This window comes from Scyliorhinus torazame, chromosome 5 (genome assembly GCF_047496885.1).
Source record: "Scyliorhinus torazame isolate Kashiwa2021f chromosome 5, sScyTor2.1, whole genome shotgun sequence".
NCBI classification, from domain to species: domain Eukaryota; kingdom Metazoa; phylum Chordata; class Chondrichthyes; order Carcharhiniformes; family Scyliorhinidae; genus Scyliorhinus; species Scyliorhinus torazame.
Window position 1 is genome coordinate 94,689,465 of NC_092711.1, and position 23,642 is coordinate 94,713,106.

At 46.0% G+C, this 23,642-nt stretch overlaps 3 protein-coding genes across 3 annotated transcripts in view; 1 reads left to right on the forward strand and 2 right to left on the reverse strand.

Moving 5' to 3' along the window:
- The window catches only part of LOC140419002 (uncharacterized), a 283,990-nt gene that overhangs the window by 130,022 nt on the left and 130,326 nt on the right, over window positions 1–23,642 (forward strand). The gene's annotated exons all lie outside the window — the stretch shown is intronic.
- LOC140418987 (uncharacterized) overlaps window positions 1–23,642 on the reverse strand; it is a 384,502-nt gene that overhangs the window by 91,684 nt on the left and 269,176 nt on the right. The gene's annotated exons all lie outside the window — the stretch shown is intronic.
- Window positions 9,351–23,438, reverse strand: LOC140418985 (uncharacterized). The gene is made up of 2 exons (XM_072502678.1): window positions 23,153–23,438; window positions 9,351–15,201 (listed from the first exon to the last, which is right to left on the reverse strand). Exon 2 carries the CDS (start codon window positions 15,083–15,085, stop codon window positions 13,712–13,714), a length of 1,374 nt encoding a protein of 457 aa, XP_072358779.1. The 5' UTR covers window positions 15,086–15,201; window positions 23,153–23,438; the 3' UTR covers window positions 9,351–13,711.

The following is a 23,642-nucleotide window of genomic DNA, read 5'->3' on the forward strand; positions in this document are numbered from 1 at the left end:
ATTGGTAGATGTTGAGTCTGGAGAAGGGTGTGTAGATAGCCTGGGTCTCATTGAGATCCAAAAAGACGAGGTGTTGGGTGTCTTAAAAAATATTAAGGTAGATAAGTCCCCAGGGCCTGATGGGATCTACCCCAGAATACTGAAGGAGGCTGGAGAGGAAATTGCTGAGGCCTTGACAGAAATCTTTGGATCCTCACTGTCTTCAGGGGATGTCCCGGAGGACTGGAGAATAGCCAATATTGTTCCTCTGTTTAAGAAGGGAAGCAAGGATAATCCAGGGAACTACAGGCCGGTGAGCCTTACTTCAGTCGTAGGGAAATTACTGGAGAGAATTCTTCGAGACAGGATCTACTCCCATTTGGAAGCAAATGGACGTATTAGTGAGAGGCAGCATGGTTTTGTGAAGGGGAGGTTGTGTCTCACTAACTTGATAGAGTTTTTCGAGGAGGTCACAAAGATGATTGATGCAGGCAGGGCAGTGGATGTTGTCTATATGGACTTCAGTAACGCCTTTGACAAGGTCCCTCATGGTAGACTAGTACAAAAGGTGAAGTCACACGGGATCAGGGGTGAGCTGGCAAGGTGGATACAGAACTGGCTAGGTCATAGAAGGCAGAGTGTAGCAATGGAAGGATGCTTTTCTAATTGGAGGGCTGTGACCAGTGGTGTTCCACAGGGATCAGTGCTGGGACCTTTGCTGTTTGTAGTATATATAAATGATTTGGAGGAAAATGTAACTGGTCTGATTAGTAAGTTTGCAGACGACACAAAGGTTGGTGGAATTGCGGATAGCGATGAGGACTGTCAGAGGATACAGCAGGATTTAGATTGTTTGGAGACTTGGGCGGAGAGATGGCAGATGGAGTTTAATCCAGACAAATGTGAGGTAATGCATTTTGGAAGGTCTAATGCAGGTAGGGAATATACAGTGAATGGTAGAACCCTCAAGAGTATTGAAAGTCAAAGAGATCTAGGAGTACAGGTCCATAGGTCACTGAAAGGGGCAACACAGGTGGAGAAGGTAGTCAAGAAGGCATACGGCATGCTGGCCTTCATTGGCCGGGGCATTGAGTATAAGAATTGGCAAGTCATGTTGCAGCTGTATAGAACCTTAGTTAGGCCACACTTGGAGTAGAGTGTTCAATTCTGGTCGCCACACTACCAGAAGGATGTGGAGGCTTTAGAGAGGGTGCAGAAGAGATTTACCAGAATGTTGCCTGGTATGGAGGGCATTAGCTATGAGGAGCGGTTGAATAAACTCGGTTTGTTCTCACTGGAACGAAGGAGGTTGAGGGGCGACTTGATCGAGGTCTACAAAATTATGAGGGGCATAGACAGAGTGGATAGTCAGAGGCTTTTCCCCGGGGTAGAGGGGTCAATTACTAGGGGGCATTGGTTTAAGGTGAGAGGGGCAAGGTTTAGAGTAGATGTATGAGGCAAGTTTTTTACGCAGAGGGTAGTGGGTGCCTGGAACTTGCTACCGGAGGAAGTGGTGGAAGCAGGGATGATAGTGACATTTAAGGGGCATCTTGACAAATACATGAATAGGATGGGAATAGAGGGATACGGACCCAGGAAGTGTAGAAGATTGTAGTTTAGTCGGACAGCATGGTCGGCACGGGCTTGGAGGGCCGAAGGGCCTTTTCCTGTGCTGTACATTTCTTTGTTCTTTGTTGTTTGTAATGTGGAAGGAGGCGAAGCCCCCCAGCGTGGAGGCCTGGATAAATGATATGGCTGGGTTTATCAAGTTGGAGAGGATAAAGTTTGCCTTGAGAGGGTCTGCGCAGGAGTTCTACAGGCGGTGGCAACCGTTCCTAGACCATCTCGCGGAGCATTAGATGAAGGTCGGACAGCAGCAGCAGCAACCCGGGGGGGGAGGGGGGGTCATCGTTCGTGGGGTGGGGGAGGGGAGGGGAGGGGAGGGAGCGGGGGGAGGGGGGTTTCTTTGGGGGGCATTTGAGCAAGAAAACACATGAATAATCCGGAAACTGACATGTACGGGATGAATCCAATGTACAAAGTTCTGTATCTTATTGACTTCCCATGTTCATGTCTTGCCACGCGAGTTCTCTTTCTTTTTTTTGTTACGGTGGGGGGGGGCGTTTTGTTTGTAAGGTGGAAAATATTGTTGAAAAATTCTTAATACAAACATATTTTTTTAAAAAAGAGAGTAACTCCGGTTCAGGCGATCGTTTGGAAATTTTCAAACGGTCAGATACCACTGGGTAAGTCGGGAGGGAGGGATGACATTTGACGGCAAAAGTTGCTCCGGCGGAAGTTGCTCGGACTTTTATCCCAGAAAGGCCCAGATTAAGCGCCGCATGAGGCTCTACCCCGCCTCCCATTCACTCTGATTGGTTGGAGGACCACCTTCTCTAGTTCGGTCCTCCAGCTACGCCCCCTCTTCCTGTAGCTCCGAACCTGCCGTCAATCAGTCCCCGGGCATTGTGAACTGGAGCAAACCCTTCACAATCATTGTCAGCTCCCTGGTTTGCAGCTGCGGAGCTTGTCCCTCCCTCCCGGGAACAGGCCCAGGTTAACGGGCACCATCCTGCTCCAGACATTGGAGGATGGTTCACATCAGAGGATGGGGGAGGGGCACAAGAAATAAGAGCTTACACTTTGCACTCAAATCAATGAGGACTCTGATCTCTGGCAAGGAAGGAAACACTGGCAGATGGGCGGGGAGGATTCACAAACACCCGCTGGAGGCCCCAAACCCCCAATAAGACCCATTGGTTTTATTGTCAGTCTGCAGACAGGAGCTGGAGAACTGATCCCAGGCAGAGGAAAGGGAGGGAGAAAACTGGGAGTGGAGGAAATAAATGGTGCAGATGGGGAGATGGGTTTTGATTACAGCCCAGGAAGGAGGGAGGGAGAGTGTGTGGGACTGGGATTGACAGCTTTGGAGGAACAGGAGAGGAAAAAATGTTCCAGAGAAACTAGAATTGTCTCTTTAAGAATTTCTATCCTGGACTGACATTGATGACCTCCTTTTACTAGGGGTTAGAAGTGGAGAATTTGCCCACAACAAACTGAATCCAAGCTGAAGAGACAAAAGGACATTCGCACGATAGGAATCATGAAGCAGCAATTGGACATTCAGCCCCGTGAGCCTGTTCCAGCATTTAATAACATCACGGCTGATCTGATAGTGACCTCAAATCTGCATCTTACCTACATCTGATAAACCTGTCGATACCCATGGAGAAACCGTGGAAATGTGGGGACTGTGGGATGGGATTCAATTACGTAGTCACACTGGGGAAAGGCCATTCACCTGCTCCACGTGTGGGAAGGGATTCACTCGGTCATCATACCTCATCATACACCAGCATGTTTACAGTGGTGAGAGGCCTTTCACCTGTCTGGAATGTGGAAAGGGATTTAATACTTTATCAAAACTCCTAACTCACCACCAGGTCCGCTCTGACCAGAGACCATTTAAATGTGCTGACTGTGAAAAGAACTTTAAACACAGAAAGGATTTACTGTTACATCAACGCACTCACACTGGAGAAAGGCCATTCACCTGCGCCATTTGTGGGAAAGGATTCACTCAGTCATCGAGCCTCCGGACACACCAACGTGTTCACACTGATCAGAGATCTTTTAATTGTTCTGAGTTTGAGAAGAGCTTTAAAAGTAAAAATTATTTATTGATACATCAACGCACTCACACTGAGGAGAGGCCGTTCACCTGCTCCATGTGTGGGAAGAGATTCACTTGTGCATCGAACCTCCAGACACACCAATTTGTTCACACTGATCAGAGACCTTTTAATTGTTCTGAATGTGTGAAAACATTTAAAAGTATAAGGGATCTTCTGAAACACCAACGCATTCACACCGGAGAGAGGCCATTCACCTGTTCCGATTGTGGGAAGGGATTCACCCGATTAGCCCACCTTCTGAGACACCGAGTTCACACTGGACAGAGACCGTACACTTGCCCCGTGTGTGACAAGAAATTCACTCAGTCATCCCACCTTACAACACACCAACTTATCAAATTGATCAGAGACCTTTCAAATGCTCTGATTGCGAGAAAGGATTTAAAAGTAAATGGAATCTGCTGACACATGGTTCACAGTGGGGAGAGGCCGTACACCTGCTGTGTGTGTGGGAGGGGATTCGCTCAGTCAAACAACCTGCTGAAACAACAGCAAGTTCACAGGCGACAGCAGGGGATGGATTCTGCTGTTATTGCTGCTGTGAATCACATCCAGGATTGAATGATGTCTGGATGCCTGTTTCCAGTGGGGCTTCACAGTTTTCTGGTACAACAATTGTATGTATGGTTGACATTTAGGGAGAAAGCCGTGGACAGCAGGAAGATATCAATGGACTGGTCACATGGGTAGAACAATTACAAATGGAATTCAATCGTTAAATTTTTTTTTTTTAGAGCATCCAATTTTTTTCCAATTAAGCGGCAATTTAGCATGGCCAATCCACCTACCCTGCACATCTTTTAACTTGGGGTGAGACCCACGCAGACGTGGGGAGAACGTGCAAACTCCACATGGACAGTGACCCAGGGCTAGCATCAAACCTGGGACCTCAGCGCCATGAGACAGCAGTGCTAACCACTGCACCACCCTGCCAACCCGGAATTCAATTTAATAATAATCTTTATTATTGTCATAAGTAGGCATACATTAACACTGCAATGAAGTGACTGTGAAAACCCCCTAGTCGCCACATTCCGGCGCCTGTTCAGGTACACAGATGGAGAGTTCAGCATGTCCAATTCACCTAAAAAGCATGTCTTTCAGGAATTGTGGGAGTAGAACACGGAGGAAACCCAGGCAGGCATGGAGAGAATGTGCAGACTCCGCACAGACCAGTGACCGAAGCTGGGAATCAAACCTAGGACCCTGACGCTGTGAACAGTGTTAACCACTGTGCTACAAACAGTGAGAGACAATGAATTTCAGAGGGAAAACAAGACAAGGAAATGAACTATAAATAGAATGATACTGAGAACGTAGAGCAACAGAGAGGCATTGGAGTCCCTATCCACAGGTAGCTGGAGAGATCGATCAGGCAGCCAAGAATCTTTTCTTGGATGATGCCTGGAATATAAGAGCAAGGAGATGATGCAAGAAGCGTTCTGGTCACTGTATTAATGAACTGTAAGTCATGATTCATTAATTAGTATAAACCTGAAGTCAATTTGATCATTTATATAATTGCAGTCAGTGTTCTGTTGATCAAATCGTGAGGATAAAGTTGAAGCTGAATGACAAGCGATTGTAACAGTGAAAAAATCTGAATTCTTCAGGAAGTTAAAATCCGAGCTGTTTCGGTAACAAGAATGAAGAAAATCATTTCAGTTAATTCCTGATAAAAATAACGTGACTTCAGGCAAATGGAACGATCTGATTGGTGAGTGGCTGATGAATCTTTATTTATTTTAACCTCCAGCTTATTGTTGCTTCAGTCAGTTAATTATGAAATAAATAAAGGCAATGACAGGGCATCCCAGTCCTGTGGAGAACACATCCTGGTCACTGCATTCATCAATTGTAAAGTGAGACAATTCATTAGTCATCACAAAACTGAAATCAATCTGATCATCATTCATAGAATCGTGGTCCATTCATCAAATCCAGGGGATAAAGATGAAGTTGACATTGTAGGAGTAAAGATGTCTGAATTTCTCAGTCAATTAATCATTTGAGAGGTTTAGATATTAACAACTAACAAAAACGGATGGTGCAATGGCATACTGGTTAGCACTGCTGCCTGACGGCGCTGAGGACCTGGTTTCGGCCCCGGATCGCTGTCCATGTGGAGTCTGCACATTCTCCGTGTCTGCGTGTGTCTTACCCCCACAACCTAAAGATGTGCAGGGTAGGTGAATTGGGCATGCTAAATTGTCCATTAATTGGAAAAAAAAGAATTGGGTATTTTACATTTATTTAAATAAAACAATTATCAAAAACATTTCAGTTAATTCTCGGTAAAAGGTGACTTCAGCTCAATGGAAGAAACTGATTGGTGAGAAGCTGATGAATCTTTATTTATTTTAATCTTAAATTTATTTTGCTTAAGTCAACTAATCAAATAACTAAAGACCTGGCCAGGGATTCCAGTCCTGCTCCACGTGGGAAAACCAGGATACTTCTCATGTCCAGAACAATCACAAGTGCAGGAAGTGACATCAACTGGAGCAGCAGGAAGCAAAGGGCAGTGGTCGAGGGGTATGTTTGTGATTGGTGGAGTATTTCCAGTGCGATTCTAGATTTCTCAGGTCATGATTCCATGCTTCTTGAGTTCTATATCAATGCTTTAGACTTTAACATGGGGACAGCATTAAGTCATTTACGGTCCTCTTTTTGACAGTGAGAAAGAAAGCTGCAGACTTTTATTATTCATTTATGGAATGTGGGCTTCACTGGTTAGGCCAGCATTTATTGCCCATCCCTCGATGCCCTTCAGAACGTGGTGGGGAGTTTTCTTCTTGAACCGCTGCAGTCATTCAGTCCACCCACTGTGCTGCTAGGGAGTGCGTTCCAGGATGTTCTCCCAGCGACAGGAAGAAACAATGACATATTTGCCAGTCAGGGTGGTGAGTGACTTGGAGGGGAGCCTCCAGGTGATGGGGTTCCCATGATCTGCTGCTCGTGGCCATCTAGATGGTCATGGGTTTGGAAGGTGCTGACTAAAGAACATTGGTGAGTTACTGCAGTGCATCTTGTAGATGGTACACACGGCTGCCACTGTTCGTCGGTGATGGATGGTTTGAATGTTTGTGGAAGGGGGAGCAATCAAGCGGGCTTTGTCCTGGATGCTGTTGAGCTTCTTGAGTGTTGTTGGAGCTGCACTCATCCAGGCAAGTGGAGAATATTCCATTACACTCCTGACTCGTTCATTGCAGATGGTGGACAGGCTGGGGGGGGGGGGGGGGGGTCAGGAGATGAGTTACCCTTCGTAGGATTCCTCATCTTTGACCTGCCCTGGCAGCCGCAGTATTACTGTGGCACGTCCAGTTCAGATTTTGACCAGTGGATGTTGATTGTAAGGGATTCAGCGATGGTAATGTCATTGAATGTCAAGGGGCGATGGTTAGATCCTCTCTTGTAGGAGATGATCATTGCCTGACACTTGTGTGGCATGAATGTAACTTGCCACTTGTCAGTACAAGCCTGGATATTGTCCAGGTCTTGCTGCATTTGGACAAGAGCTGCTTCATTATCTAAGGAGTCGCAAATGGTGCTGAACATTGTGCAGTCATCCACAAACATCCCCATGATGAAGGCAGATCGTTGATGAAGCAGCTGAGGATGGTTGGGCCGAGGACACTGCCCTGAGGAACTCCTGCAGTGATGTCCTGGAGCTGAAATGGTTGGCCTCCAACCACCACAACCATCTTCCTTTGTGCCAGGTACGACTCCAACCAGCGGAGAGTTTTCACCCTGATTCCCATTGACTCCAGATTAGCTGGGGCTCCTTGATGCCATACTCGGTCAAGTGCTGCCTTGATGTCAAGGACAGTCACTCTCACCTCAGGCATTCAGCGCTTTTGTTCATGTTTGAACCAAGGCTGCAATGGCTGCAGGAAGACATCAAATAGACTGATCAGCGGGCCAGAAAAGTAGCAAACTGAGGTCAATCCAGAGAAGCGCGGGGTAATAAATACATTTGGGGAGGACAAACACGGCAAAGGGAAAGAATATGAATGGTATGATCTGTAGCGGGACAGAGGGGCGATAGAATGCATGTCCACAGATCCCCGAAGGTGACAGGAGAGGTAGACATGGTGATTGTAGAGGCAGAGAGGATACTTTGTTATTCACGGGGACACAGAGTACTGGAGCAGGGAATATTCCCAGCAATTTCTATTGGAGGAAAGACCTGAAACCCCTCTCTCCACAGATGCTGCCAAAGCTGCTGAGTATTTCCAGCATTTTCTGTTTTTATTATAAGATCAGGGAGGTTATACTGGAACAGTCCAAAACACTAGTTAAACCACAGCTGCATTACTGAGTACAGTTCTGGTCACCACATTACAGGAAGGATGTATTCATACAGCGAGGATGCAGATTGACGAGGATGTTGACACAAATGGAGAATTTTAACAATGAGGAAAGATTGGAGGGGCCGAGGTGGTTTTCTGTGGAACAGAGAACACTGAGGAGAGATTAACTGAGGTGTTTAACATTATGAGGGGCCTGGATTGAATGGATAAGAAGGATCTATTTCATGAATAGATCAATAACCAAGGGGTTTAGATTTAAAATAATTAGCAGAGGATTGGGAGTGGAAGGGGGTTAATGGATCTCTATGTCTATTCGGAACCCTGGATATGTGTTATTCCTTCTCAGTTCCCAAATAACAGATGTCAAGTCTGTGCTTGTTGGCAAAGTCCAGTTGAACTTTATTTGTCAGCTGTGCCACTGGGAGACTTGTTTTTAATACAAAATTTAGAAAGAATTAACAACTAGCCCTGCAGCAAGCTAGTCAGATTAATTGTCTTTCGCGAATACAGAAGTTGAGTTTTCTTTCAAATCATAATACACCAGATAAAGTAACTGGGTAATTTTGATTAGCAAAGCGAGCAGCAAAGGTTTCAGAAATATAGATGGAGTGAGCAAGAAGAGAAACAGAACAGAGCAACAGAAGCACTTTTCCATTCCGGTAAGTGATTCTTAAGAGAATTGTTATCTCAAAGTCTGGCCTTCTTTTTACTGCTGATTGGCTTTAACTATTTCGAATTTTCTCAATTCAGCCAAAGTGTCTGTCCATCAATTTAAGAGATATGGGTTTTTGAATATGTTGGTGTAATTTTCCCATTCAATCACTTGCCAATTTTCCAAATTATCGACACCTGCATCTCAACATTACTTAGAAAAAACACAGCCTTCAGGGCATTATGACCTTTGACTGTCTATTACCATGGAAACGAGACTGCCTGTGCTGGAAAAGCAGCAGCATACAATGGGGTCTTTTAGCTATTTGGCGTCACTGACCTTGTTTGGCTCAACAATTTGCAAATGTTAAAATCTAGGTTGAATGAAAGAAAACTAAAGTGGATTTTCTGGATGAACCCTTAATGGGTTTCCAGCTTTGTTGCACTCAAATTATGCTTAATGTGTTCTCATTTAAACCTTTTACCTTTATCATCTATAGCTAACTAGACAAGCCAATTTCTATCAGTCCTCCCTTTTGATTCTTCTAAAGATTAATAAGATGAATCAAAATAATGAATAGAAATTAAGGAAGAAATGTGACAAGATAGAAGTAAGCGCGGGGAGGAACGCATTCACATTGTCTGTAATCGTTCACTTGTTTGTGAACAGCCTTCAACACTGGAACGGGCAAAGCTTTGCAAGCGATACAAGCATTTTGGAAGCATTTTATTCAAAAAAATAATTATACAGTACCATAACGATTCAGTAATAATGGAAATTGATTATATGAATGGAGTAATATTTGGGTAATAATGCAGTAATAAAAGTTCAATAGTAGGAGCCTTGTTCAATGTCATGGGCTGATAGTGCAGTTGGACCACTATGAACCACTTTGATTATTGGGGCATTATAGGTAGCCATACATTGGCTAATGCATCTGATCGGCAAGATCACTACGTAAATGACAAGCACAAATATGAAAAATCAGAGAAGTCCCTGAATGATAGAAATTCCTGTGCCACCCACCCATCCAGAGAACCATCCCCAAAGAGTGGTGTCAGAGGGTTGGTAAAGTTTCCTAACTTCTTCTTGCATATGTGCTGACAAGCTTTTGATTTCTTCTGAATAACTGGGATGTAGGTGCAACACTCTGCACCAATCAGGGCACAGGTTCCACCTTTTTCAGCTAGCAAATAGTCAAGTGCCATCCGATTCTGTAAAGCCACAGTTCGAATGGGGAGCATCTCGGCTGAAATGCTACTTCGGGCTCGGGCAGTGTCATTGGCTTTTTTCTCTAGGTCTACGGCCAATTTAATGTATTCTCCGGTCAATACGATGACGCCATAGGCAGGGATGAGAGCAGAAAAGAATTTTGCAGCCCCTGTGATCTTGCGTTTAGACCTCGTGATGATAGTGGTAGGTTGATATTTCTCAAACTGTGGGATGAGAGGTCCATGTTTTGAGTCTGCGTTTATAGCATCGGCTAGGGAAAGGGAAAGGAATGGCGGATGAAGGGGACAATGAATCCTGAATAGCACGCTCCTCTCTAGCTCATTGGGAGCCAAGGTTATGCAGTATTACCGCAGATGTAATAGGTGCCATTATAGGTAGAATATTGGGCAACCACTTGTGGGGACCAAAGTTCTGTACAATTTGTCCCATCGGTGTGATTAGGTAGCCCTTTAAAGTCGATGGGATTCCCTTCATGTCCATAGACCACTACCTTTCTTGTGTCATGAGTGCACGGTGTTCTGGCACTCGCATCCAAATAATATTCACATTTACTGTATCCCGCATTCCATGCTCTATGATTATCGCCGATTAACCATATGGTCCCAGTGTGGTTATGACCAGTTGGGAAGGTTACTTGGGGTGGTTTCTGTTTCTGATCATAGACATGTTGATACCATCGCTTGAAAGTGTTTAATGGGCGGCCTGTAGATCACCATCTCTTAACCTCATCGTTTATCGTTTCTTTGGTTCTGGTGTCTCCACATTGGGGAAGGGTATAGTCGGGATTTTGGAAAATGTACCATTCTGCCATTTGGGATAAAGTAAAAGGAACAGGTTGTCGTGGGATACCGACTTGGGAATTGGTAGGGATAGAAGAACACACCCAGCATTTAGAGACGTTAAAGTCTCTGGCATAGGTACAGGACATGTAAAGGAACGTGTTAACATTGAACTCCTGGGTAAGGCCTGCTGGACCAAACATGGAACTGAAAATCAATATTATGGCAAATATTTTGACAGATTCTGATTTTGGTACGCGCACTTCACATGTGACGCGTGAATGCATGATTTCTTTCCTTGGAGTTTCACGGCTGACTGGGTTGTGAGTAATATCTGGTAGCGGCCTTCCCACTTGGCTCCTAAACGTTCGCACTGAATCTTTTTTTACGTAAACGGAATCGCCGGGCACCGAGTCGTGGCCCCCCTCAGGAGGAACGCCCCACGCCGCCGACACCTGACAGCATTTGTTAAGTTTTGACAATAACTAAGTAAAACATCACTAATCAGATGACAGTCTGCCTTTCTTAAGTCAATAGTTGCTGGCAGTGACATGAGTCTGCCAGTGATGACCTCAAAAGGGCTTAGGCCTGTGGTTCTGTTTGGGGTTGCTCTGATACTGCACAAACCTAGTGGCAAGGCTTGAATCCAATTCATGCCTTCTTGGTTGTATTTGGACAAACGTTCTTTTAAAGTCCGGTTCATGCGTTCCACTTGTCCTGATGTTTCTGGATGATAAGGGCAGTGTAGATTCCAATCGATGTTCAGTAACCTGCACACCATCTGGCAAACAGCACCTGTAAAGTGGGTTCCATTGTCTGAGTCAATGCTAGCTGGTACTCCCCATCTGGGAATATAGCCTTTGCATAGGACTTTGGATGTATGGGTGGCTGTAGCCCTCCTGGCTGGAGCAGCCTCTACCCATCTAGAGAACTTATCCACTATTACAAGGAAGTCAGTGTATCTTTGACATGTAGGAAGGGCGATGTAATTGACCTGTATGTTCTGGAATGGTCCTGCAGGGGCAGGAGCTTTTAGCTGAGGCATTGATGTTATAGGTCCAAAGTTGTTCTTTTGACATGTTACACAGTGGTTTGAGACCAATTGTGCATGTTTTTTGAATCCTTTGCCACACCAACTTTTCTGGAATCGAGCCATCATCTGTCCTGGGGCTAAACGTCCCCATGAATGGATCTGTTGGGCCAGAAATGGCATCAGTGCCTGTGGTGCAACTGTGTATCAGTCTGAACTTGTCTCCATGTATCATCATCATACAACTGGATACCCGAGTCTAACCATGACCATTTCTCTTCTTGTGTAGAGTCATGTTGCATTTCACGTAGCCCTTGTAATAAATTGGTCACTCCCAATTTGTAGATGTGTCTTGGTTCTGCTGAAGAATCCCAATGGGAGGCAGCTTCCTTTGCTACTCGGTCTGCAAGGGTGTTTCCTTGTGCTTCTGTAGTGTTGTCTTGAATACGGACCTTACACTTTAGAATGGATACTTCTTTTGGCAAAGCTATGGCTTCTGGGAGGTCATCATTTCAGTGGTGGGAGTCCACAACTCGCTGTCTGATAGGGTCCTAGAAGCAGAAATCCTGATCTCTTAAAATAAATGTCTTGGATATCCAATTGAAGGACTGGGTCATACAGGGCAATCGACTGAGATCTGCAAAATGGTGTTAAGCTGAAAGCTCCACTTCAGCCAGCACTCACACAATGGGCCAAATGGCCTCTATCTGGACCAGAACTTTCAGGTTTTTACTCTGATAGTTGGAGTTTGTTTCTGATGATAATAGCCTCGAAAGGACTGGAGTTTAACATTCTCGATATTGGTGAAATAAATCAGCTGTTTTAAACACGTTGTAGATTTTTGTCTTTCCTGCCTGAGTGTTTAACATCACCTGGCTGGAGCTCAGGAAGCACAATCTCACCTCATAGAATCAGAGAATTTACAGTGCAGGAGGCCATTCGGTCAATTAAGTCTGTGTCAGCCCTTGGAAAGAGCATCCTACTTAAGCCCACACCACCACCCTATCACTGTAACCCCATCTAACCTTTTGGACACAAAGGGCAATTTAGAATAGTCAATCCACCTAACCTGCACATCTTTGGAGTGTGGGAGGAAAGCGGAGCACCCGGAGGAAACCCTCGCAGACACGGGGAGAACGTGCAGACTCCGCACAGACAGTGACCCAAGCCGGGAACCGAACCCGGGTCCTTGGTGCTGTGAATCAACAGTGCTACCCACTGTGCTACCGTGCCACCCTTGCATCCAAGCTCCCGGATTGTCTGTCTTCTCTCCGAGTAAGATTCTGTTTGTCTCTTGTATTTCACGGTGACAGGGCAGAGACCTGATTGAAGGATTCAAACATGGGAGTTCTGGGAAAAATGGGCAAGGATTTGGGAGGTGGCAACATGTTTAAAGAGTTTGGAGAGGAGAGGGAGGTTGAAGATGGGGCAGTAATTTGTAAGGATGGCAGGGTCAAGGGTTTGTTTTATTGAGGAGGGGGTGATGATGGCAGATTTGAAGGACAGAAGGACAGTACCTGAAGAGAGAGAAATGTTGACAATATCCAGGGACACAGGGTAGTTGGCTGATGGTCGATGGAGCAGGAGCTGGGTCACATGGACAAGATGAGCTCTGAGAGGGCATGAGGGGAGATGGGAGAGAAACTAGAGAAAGATGTGGGTTCAGGACTCGGGAAAGGATGAAATTTAGAGACAGTTTGGGCCGGTGGGCTCGTGGAAGGGAGGGAAGCAGCAGAGGCAGCTGATCGGATTTACTCAATCTCAGTCACAAAGAAGCTCCACAAGCTCCTCACACTTCTTGTTGGAGGTGAGGATGGAAGAAACAGGGGAGAGCGAGAGTACTTTAAAAGGAACTAACTTGTGTCAGAGATATTAAAACTTTTCAGCACTCTGCGTATTTAACACAAATCTAATTTATTTGACTTTTAGCCAGAATATTAGCCCTTGTAAATGGGCTGGAGTTTGTTATCAGCAGAAAGAGACCCAAATGAGACCTGAATGTGAGGAACAGCAAAATCCAATCACTGTGGTTATTTGTGGCCTCGTTGGTGCTGCTGCAGGTTGGATAACTGAGTGAATTCCTTCCCACACTCAGAGCAGGTGAATGGTCTCTCCCCAGTGTGAATTCGCTGGTGTGTCTGCAAGTTGAATAATCGAGTGAATCCCTTCCCACAATTGGCGCAGATGAACGGTCTCTCTCCAGTGTGAACTCGCTGGTGCTTTTGCAGAGTGGATGAGTTTGTGAATCCCTTCCCACACTTGGAGCAGGCAAATGGCCTCTCCCCAGTGTGAATTCGCTGATGTGCAGTGAGGTGTGATGATCGTCTGAACCCAGTCCCACACTGAGAGCACCTGAACGGTCTCTCGTTGGTGTGAACACGTTGATGGCACTTCAGATCCCAAGAACTTTTATAGCACTTCCCGCAGTCTGCACATTGGAACGGTCTCTCTCCAGTGTGAAATCGCTGGTGAATCCGCAGGTGGGATGACTGAGTGAATCCCTTCCCACACTCGGAGCAGGTGAATGGTCTCTCCCCAGTGTGAATTAGCTGGTGTGTGGACAGAGTAGATGACTGAGTGAATCCCTTCCCACACTTGGCGCAGGTGAATAGTCTCTCCCCAGTGTGAATTCGCTGATGTAAAGTGAGCTGAGATGATCGTCTGAACCCAGTCCCGCAGTGAGAGCACCTGAACGGTTTCTCGTCAGTGTGAACATGTTGATGGCTCATCAGATCCCAAGAACTTTTAAAGCACTTCCCGCAGTCTGGACATTGGAAAGGTCTCTCATCAGTGTGAACTAGCTGGTGTCTCAGCAGGAGGGATGACTGAGTGAATCCTTTCCCACACTCTGAGCAGGTGAATGGTCTCTCCCCAGTGTGAATTCGCTGGTGCTTCTGCAGAGCGGATGCCTGAGTGAATACCTTCCCACACTGAGCGCAGGCAAATGGCCTCTCCCCACAGTGAATTCGCTGGTGCTTCTGCAGGTTGAATGACTGAGTGAATACCTTGCCACACTTGGCACAGACAAATGGCTTCTCCCCAGTGTGAATTCGGTGATGTGCAGTGAGGTGAGATGAGTTTCTGAACCCAGTCCCGCAGTAAGAGCACCTGAACAGTCTCTCGTCAGTGTGAACTTGCTGGTGTGCCTGCAGGCCGGATAACCGAGTGAATCCCTTCCCACACGTGGTGCAGGTGAATGGTCTCTCCCCAGTGTGGCTGCGTTGATGAGTTTCCAGCTGGGATGGGGAAGTGAATCCTTTCCCACAGTCCCCACATTTCCACGGTTTCTCCTCAGTGCGACTGCATTTGTGGCTTGTGAGGCCTGATGACTGACTGAATCCTCGTCCACACACACAAATCATGTACGGTTTCTCCCCACTCTGAACGATGCTTTTTCCTTCCATGTTCAAAATCCACTGATATTCAGGATCTGATAAATTGAGGACTCTGTCAGATCCCGATGTGATGCTTGGTTTGATTTTTCGGACTTGGAATCCTCCACTTCGAACACCCTGTGAAACTGATTTAAAAACAGAAAATAGGGAGTGAGAGAGAACCCACAAAAACACAGTCAGGTTGTGAAATTGAGCTGAATGAATCTGGTGATTTGTGGGGCCGGCACTGGGAAAAAGTGACCAGGAAAACTGCTGGATTGTCATAAAAACCCAACTGGCCTCTTTGGGAGGAGAAAGAGGTGAAGAGGGATTTTGTATATCTACAAGACATGTTAAGGGAATAGTTGGCAAAAAAATTTCAATCTTGAGCTTCATAAGCAGAAATATTGATACCAAAACTATGCTTCTGGTGGCATGGTGATTAGCACTGCTGCCTCACAGTGCCAGGGACCCGGGTTCAATTCTGGCCTTGGTGACTGTCTGTGTGGAGTTTGCACTTTCTCCCCGTGTCTGCGTGGGTTTCCACCCGGTGCTCAGGTTTTCTCCAACAGTCCAAAGAAGGGAAAGTTAGGTGGATTGGCCTTGATAAATTGCCCCTTAGTGTCCAGGGATGTGCAGGTTCAGTGGGGCTACAGGGACAGGGTAGGGGTGTGGGCCTGGCAGGGTGCACTTTCAGAGAATCAGTGCAGACTTGATGGGCCGAATGGCCTCCTTCTGCACTGTAGGAATTCTATGGTTCTAATTCTATTCTATGAATCTTTATAAAGCTCTGGTCACCACCCTCCAGGAAGGATGTGAAGGTTCTTGGAGAAGGTGCAGAGGAGATTTACCAGAATGGTTCCAGCAAAGGAGGTTGAGGGGAGATTTGATTCAGGGACACAAGATTATGCCAAGTTTCGATCAGGTGGACAAAGAAACTTTGTTTCCATTCACTGATCGTACAAGCAGTCGGGGCACAGATTTAAAGTTTTGGGTAAAACCTGGATTGAACTATATAAGATGCTGAGGGGTCTTGACAGGGTGGATGTGGAGAGGATGTTTCCTCTTGTGGGAGAATCTGGAACAAGGGGGTCACTTGCAAAGTGAGGGGTCACCCATTTCAGATGGGGATAAGGATTTGTTTTTTTCTTGAGGGTTGCAAGACAGGGGTGGCATAGTAGTTAGCACTGCTGCCTCACAGCACCAGGGACCAGAGTTCAATTCCCACCCTGACTGTGTGGAGTTTGCACTTTCTCCCCGTGTCTGTGTGGGTTTCCTCGGGGTGCTCCAGTTTCCTCCCACAGTTCAAAGATATGCAGGTTAGGTTGAATCGGTTAGGATTGTATCCCATAAGACATAGGAGCGGAAGTAAGGCCATTCGGCCCATCGAGTCCACTCCGCCATTCAATCATGGCTGATTTCAACTCCATTTACCCGCTCTATCTCCATAGCCCTTAATTCCTCAAGAAATCAAGAATTTATCAACTTCTGTCTTAAAGACACTCAACGTCCCGGCCTCCACCGCCCTCTGTGGCAATGAATTCCACAGACCCACCACTCTCTAGCTGAAGAAATTTCTCCTCATCTCTGTTCTCAAGTGACTCCCTTTTATTCTAAGGCTGTGCCCCCGGGTCCTAGTCTCCACTGCTAATGGAAACAACTTCCCTACATCCACCCTATCTAAGCCATTCATTATCTTGTAAGTTTCTATTAGATCTCCCCTCAACCTCCTAAACTCCAATGAATATAATCCCAGGATCCTCAGACGTTCATCGTATGTTAGGCCTACCATTCCTGGGATCATCCGTGTGAATCTCCGCTGGACCCACTCCAGTGCCAGTATGTCCTTCCTGAGGTGTGGGGTCCAAAATTGCTCACAGTATTCTAAATGGGGCCTAACTAATGCTTTATAAAGCTTCAGAAGTACATCCCTGCTTTTATATTCCAAGCCTCTTGAGATGAATGACAACATTGCATTTGCTTTCTTAATTACGGACTCAACCTGCAAGTTTACCTTTAGAGAATCCTGGACTAGGACTCCCAAGTCCCTTTGCACTTCAGCATTATGAATTTTGTCACCGTTTAGAAAATAGTCCATGCCTCTATTCTTTTTTTCCAAAGTGCAAGACCTCGCACTTGCCCACGTTGAATTTCATCAGCCATTTCTTGGACCACTCTCCTAAACTGTCTAAATCTTTCTGCAGCCTCCCCACCTCCTCCATACTACCTGCCCCTCCACCTATCTTTGTATAATCGGCAAACTTAGCCAGAATACCCCCAGTCCCGTCATCTAGATCGTTAATATATAAAGAGAACAGCTGTGGCCCCAACACTGAACCCTGCGGGACACCACTCATCACCGGTTGCCATTCCGAAAAAGAACCTTTTATCCCAACTCTCTGCCTTCTGCCTGACAGCCAATCGTCAATCCATGTTAGTACCTTGCCTCGAATACCATGGGCCCTTATTTTACTCAGCAGTCTCCCGTGAGGCACCTTATCAAAGGCCTTTTGGAAGTCAAGATAGATAACATCCATTGGCTCTCCTTGGTCTAACCTATTTGTTGTCTTTTCAAAGAACTCTAACAGGTTTGTCAAGCACGACCTCCCCTTACTAAATTCATGCTGACTTGTCCTAATCTGACCCTACACTTCCAAGAATTTAGAAATCTCATCCTTAACAATGGATTCTAGAATCTTGCCAACAACCGAGGTTAGGCTAATTGGCCTATAATTTTCCATCTTTTTCCTTGTTTCCTTCTTGAACAGGGGGGTTACAACAGCGATTTTCCAATCCTCTGGGACTTTCCCGGACTCCAGTGACTTTTGAAAGATCATAACTAACGCCTCCACTATTTCTTCAGCTGTCTCCTTTAGAACTCTAGGATGTAGTCCATCTGGGCCCGGAGATTTATCAATTTTTAGACCTTAGTTTCTCTAGCACTTTCTCCTTTGTGATGGCTACCATATTCAACTCTGCCCCCTGACTCTCCGGAATTGGTGGGATATTACTCATGTCTTCTACTGTGAAGACTGACGCAAAGTACTTATTTAGTTCCTCAGCTATTTCCTTGTCTCCCATCACAAAATTACCAGCGTCATTTTGGAGCGGCCCAATGTCAACTTTTGCCTCCCGTTTGTTTTTAATGTATTTAAAGAAACTTTTACTATCATTCCTAATGTTACTGGCTAGCCTACCTTCATATTTGATCCTCTCTTTCCTTATTTCTCTCTTTGTTATCCTCGGTTTGTTTTTGTAGCCTTCCCAATCTTCTGACTTCCCACTACTCTTTGCCATATTATAGGCTTTCTCTTTTGCTTTGATGCATTGCCTAACTTCCTTTGTCAGCCATGGCTGCCTAATCACCCCTCTGATAACCTTTCTTTTCTTTGGGATGAACCTCTGCACTGTGTCCTCAATTACTCCCAGAAACTCCTGCCATTGCTGTTCTACTGTCTTTCCCACTAGGCTCTGCTCCCAGTCGATTTTCGTCAGTTCCTCCCTCATGCCCCTGTAGTTACCTTTATTTAACTGTAACACCTTTACATCTGATTCTACCTTCTTTCTTTCAAATTGGAGATTGAATTCTACCATATTATGATCACTCCCTCCTAAGTGCTCCCTTACTTTAAGATCTTTAATCAAGTCTGGCTCATTACATAACACTCAGTCCAGAATGGCCTGTTCCCTCGTGGGCTCCATCACAAGCTGTTCCAAAAAGCCCTCCTGTAAACATTCAATGAATTCCCTTTCCTTGGGTCCACTGGCAGCATTATTTACCCAGTCCACCTGCATATTGAAGTCCCCCATAATCACTGTGACCTTGCCTTTCTGACATGCACTTTCTATTTCGTGGTGCATTTTGTGTCCCCGGTCCTGACCACTGTTCGGAGGCCTGTACATAACTCCCATTATGTTTTTTTGCCTTTGTGGTTCCTCAACTCTACCCACACAGACTCCACATCATCTGACCCTATGTCATTTAGTGCTATTGATTTAATTTCATTCCTAATTAACAAGGCAACCCCGCCCCCTCTGCCCACCTCCCTGTCTTTTCGATAGGTTGTGAATCCCTGGATGTTTAAATGCCAGTCCTGAACCCCCTGCAACCATGTCTCTGTGATGCCTACCACATCATACCTGCCAGTCACAATCTGGGCCACAAGCTCATCTACCTTGTTCCGTACACTGCACGCATTTAAATATAGCACCTTTAATTCTCTATTGACCGTCCCTTTTTGTTTTCTTAGTGTGGTGGACCTTGGTTTACTGAGCCTTTCCGTACACTGTGTCATATTTTGTGGGATGGGAACTATCGTAACCTCTCCTGAGTTTTGTCTTTTCGTGCTTTTTTTGTATTCCTAAGCAGCTACGCTTCCCACTGATTACTTCACCTCTTGGTTCCCTGACTTTCCCTTCCCCCCCAATCTTTAGTTTAAAGTCCTATTGACCACCCTATTTATTCTTTTCGCCAGAACACTGGTCCCAGCTCGGTTCAGGTGGAGACCATCCCAACGGTATAGGTCCCCCCTGTCCCAAAACTGATGCCAGTGTCCCATGAAAAGGAACCCCTCTTTCCCACACCACTCTTTCAGCCACGTGTTAACTTCCCTTATTCTTGCCTCCCTATGCCAATTTGCACGTGGCTCGGGCAGTAATTCGGAGATTATGACCCTGGAGGACCTGTTTTTTAATTTGAATCCTAGCTCTTTATAATCTCTAAACAGGTCCTCTTTCCTAGACTTGCCTATGTTGTTGGTACGACATGGACCACACCAACTGGATCCTCCCCCTCCCTCTCCCGTATCCTATCAAGCCGGTCAGAGATGTCCCGCACCCTAGCACCGGGCAGGCAACATACCATGCGGGACTCTTTATCCGGCTCACAAAGGATACTATCTATCCCCCTGATAATAGAATCCCCTACAACTACAACTTGCCTATTTACTCCCTCCCCTTGAATGGCCTGCTGAACCATGGTGCCTTGGTCAGCTGACTCATCCTTCCTGCAGCCCTGTTCGCCATCCACAAAGGGAGCAAGTGCCTCATACCTGTTGGACAGAGTCAAGGGCTGAGGCTCCTGAGTTCCTGACTGCTGGTTCCCTTTACCTGCCTGACTTGCAGTCACACCCTGCTGTCCCTGGCCACTGGCAGGATTTACTCTGACTGGTGTGACTGCCTCCTGAAACACAGTGTCCAGGTAAGTCTCCCCCTCCCGGATGTGCCTCAGTGTTTGAAGCTCAGACTCCAGCTCATCAACTCTGAGCCGGAGCTCTTCGAGCAGCCAACACTTACTGCAGATGTGGTCGCTGCAGCTCGCAATGGGATCTGCCAGCTCCCACATCAAGCAGCTCAAGCACATCACCTGACCAGCCATCACTTAATTAATTAATTAGTTTAATTTAAGTTTATGAGTTTAGCTGTGTTTTTAAAAAAATTTGGGGCAGATTTGCTATCAACCACTCAGATCACAGCTTCCCTCTGACGTCACTTTTGGGAAAAAAACTGGAAAACAGGAAGTTTCCGTTAGGTTTTTATACTCACAGAGACTGCTCCTCCTCCTCCGAACGGCTCCCGAAATTAGGCCCGAAGAAAGAGAACAAAACAGTAGGGAAAAAGCACCTTCTCCCACTCTTCACCGAATTACCTCACTGCACCAAATTACCAAATTCTCACTCGGTCTGTATCTCTCTCACTCAGGCTGTGTGTCCTTGACCTGCGCAATGTATTCCAGTATTCGCTGGAACATAAAACATACAGTGCAGAAGGAGGCCATTTGGCCCATCGAGTCTGCAGCGACCCACTTAAGCCCTCGCTTCCCCCTCATCCCCGTAACCCAATAACCTCTCCCAACCTTTTTGGTTACTAAGGGCAATTTAGCATGGCCAATCCACCTAACCTGCGCATCTTTGGACTGTGGGAGGAAACCGGAGCACTCGGAGGAAACCCACGCAGACACGGGGAAAATGTGCAGACTCCGCACAGACAGCGGGGAATCGAACCTGGGACCCTGGCGCTGTGAAGCCACAGTGCTACCGTGCTGCCCCAAGTTCAAAAGAATGAGGGCGGATCTCATAGAAACCTCGAAACAGTGGGTGGCGCAGTGGTTAGCACTGCTGCCTCATGTCGCCAAGGACCCGAGTTCGATTCCGGCCCCGGGTCACTGTGTGTGTGGAGTTTGCATATTCTCTCTGTGTTTGTGTGGGTCTCACCCCCACAAATCCAAAGATGTGCAGGGTAGGTAGATTGGCCACTCTAAAATTGCCCCTGAATTGCAAAAAAAGAATTGGGCACTCTAAATTTATGTTAAAAAAAAAACAGGGCGAGACAGAGTAGATTCAGGACGGATGTTCCTGATAGTGGGTGTGTCCAGAAATAGGGGTCACAGTCTGAGGATACGGGGTCGACCATTTAGGACAGAGATGAGGAGAAATTTCTTCACCCACAGAGTGGTGAGCCTGTGGAATATTTTCAAGAAGTAGTTCGATACAGCACTTAGGGCGAAGGGGATCAAAGGATATGGGGGAAAGCGGGATTAGGCTATTGAGCTGAATCAGCTCTGATCATGATGAATGGTGGAGCAGGCTCGAAGGGCCAAATGGTCTCCTCCTGCTCCTATTTTCTACGTTGCTCCATATCTATGCATGTAAATGGTCCAGTAGGTATGAGGAAGAATGTTTTTACCCAGCCAGTGTCAATGCTGAAACTTGCTGCCTCTGATGGAGTTTGGAAATAGCCACAATAAATGATGTTTTGAAAAATTGGATAGAAACCCGAGAGAAATAAAGCTGTGAGGATACAGAGACAGAGCAGGAGAATGACTCTGACTGGATTGCTCCAGATAATAATAATCCTTATTAGTGTCACAAGTAGGCTTACATTAACACTGCAATGAAGTTACTGTGAAAATTCCCAAGTCTCCATACTCAGGCTCCTATTCGGGTACAATTTCGTTCGGCAATTTATGACCTTCCAGACACATTCATTTCAGTAATTTCAGATTATAATCATCACTCCAATATTTTTAGACAGTTGGTGCTGGTAACGGTTCTGCTTTTGCCATTTATACCTCACCTGGACCTGCCTTTTATTTCTTCTCGTGTCCTATTAGTTTATTTACTTATATCATTGTCACCCAGTTTTGTCTTGCACCATTATCCCCCTTGTCATTTAATCACTTCAGCCTCACATCCTCCCAAACTGCCCCCTCTGAAATGGCCCAGCAAGCCACTCAGTTCAAGGGCAATTAGGGATGGGCAGCAAATGCCAGCGACACCCACATCCCAAGGACAAATAAAGGAAAGTCAGCAGTTAGAAAGGCAAATGCAATGTTCGCATTCATTTCAAGAGAGCTACAATACAGGATGAATGGGGATGAGAAACATATCAGCCAGGATCGAATGGCAGAGCAAACTCGAAAACTCGATGGGCTGAATGGCATAATTCTGCTTCTCTATCTTTTTTTTAAAATGAGGGGATCTCATAGAAACATTTGTAAAAAAATTGTTGGAATCCATCCCAGACCTGGATACAGATCAATTGATTCTTGGAGGAGACTTCAATTGTGTTCTGGATCCTAAATGGACTGGTCCAAGCTGATTCAATCACATCAAAAACATGAAAAAGGGAATAAAACCAGACGGAACACCCGGCATCGACCCAGTCACCAGAAACAACGGCAAACCCGGCAAAAGATTTTTTTAAACTATTCCCATCAGTAGATTGTAAAAGGATTACAGGACACAGATTTAAGATTGTGAATAAGATCTACAGGGGAGATAGGAGGTAGTCATTTTATACAGTGAGTGATAATGATCTGGAACACCACCCTTCCACACAAAGGTCGATAATCTCCAGATCCAGATCGCCCCACTCATTGAAACATCGCCCGACAAAGACGACAAACGCGCATGCGCCCTGATGCACATCCAACAAAGATGGCGGCCGTTAACCCGAGCCGAACATGAGGAGCTGCAGCTCCGCTCGGTACAAATGGTGTCCCGGAAACTCTTTTCCGAGGATTGCAGCAGCTTTTCACAACGTTTCCGCCCACCCCCGAGATCTCTCGCTCCCTCCATGTTGTTAAACGCCTCTTACCAATGTCAGAATTTATGAAGAGCGGAGAATTTGGCACTCATCCAGAACTCCATTCACGGGAGCGATGTGAACGGAGAATTACGGCCTTTGTTTCTGTCAGGATATTGCTGGGGTAAAAGAAAATAAATTATTTGAATTGTATTTTTGTGTTTGTATTGAGATCTTTCCAACCTTCTTTCTCCAGTGTAATATAGTGAAGTTTTCTTTGCCCGACTCCCGGCTCCATTCCTCCCTCAGCCCCACTGCTGGAAACAGCCGCTCCAACACGCCCAGACCTCCGAGCAAAGTGACACTGCGCATGCTTGATACACCGAGCAATGCGTCTGCGCACTGGGCTCCTGTGGAGTGCACAGGGCACATTCACAGGCGCAGTGAATGTTGGGTAATAGCCGCACCATTGACACCACAAGCAGTAAATACAAAATAACTTCGTTACCAACTGATAAAAATAATCAAACAAATTATTGTCAATAGGTCATCTATTTTCCAT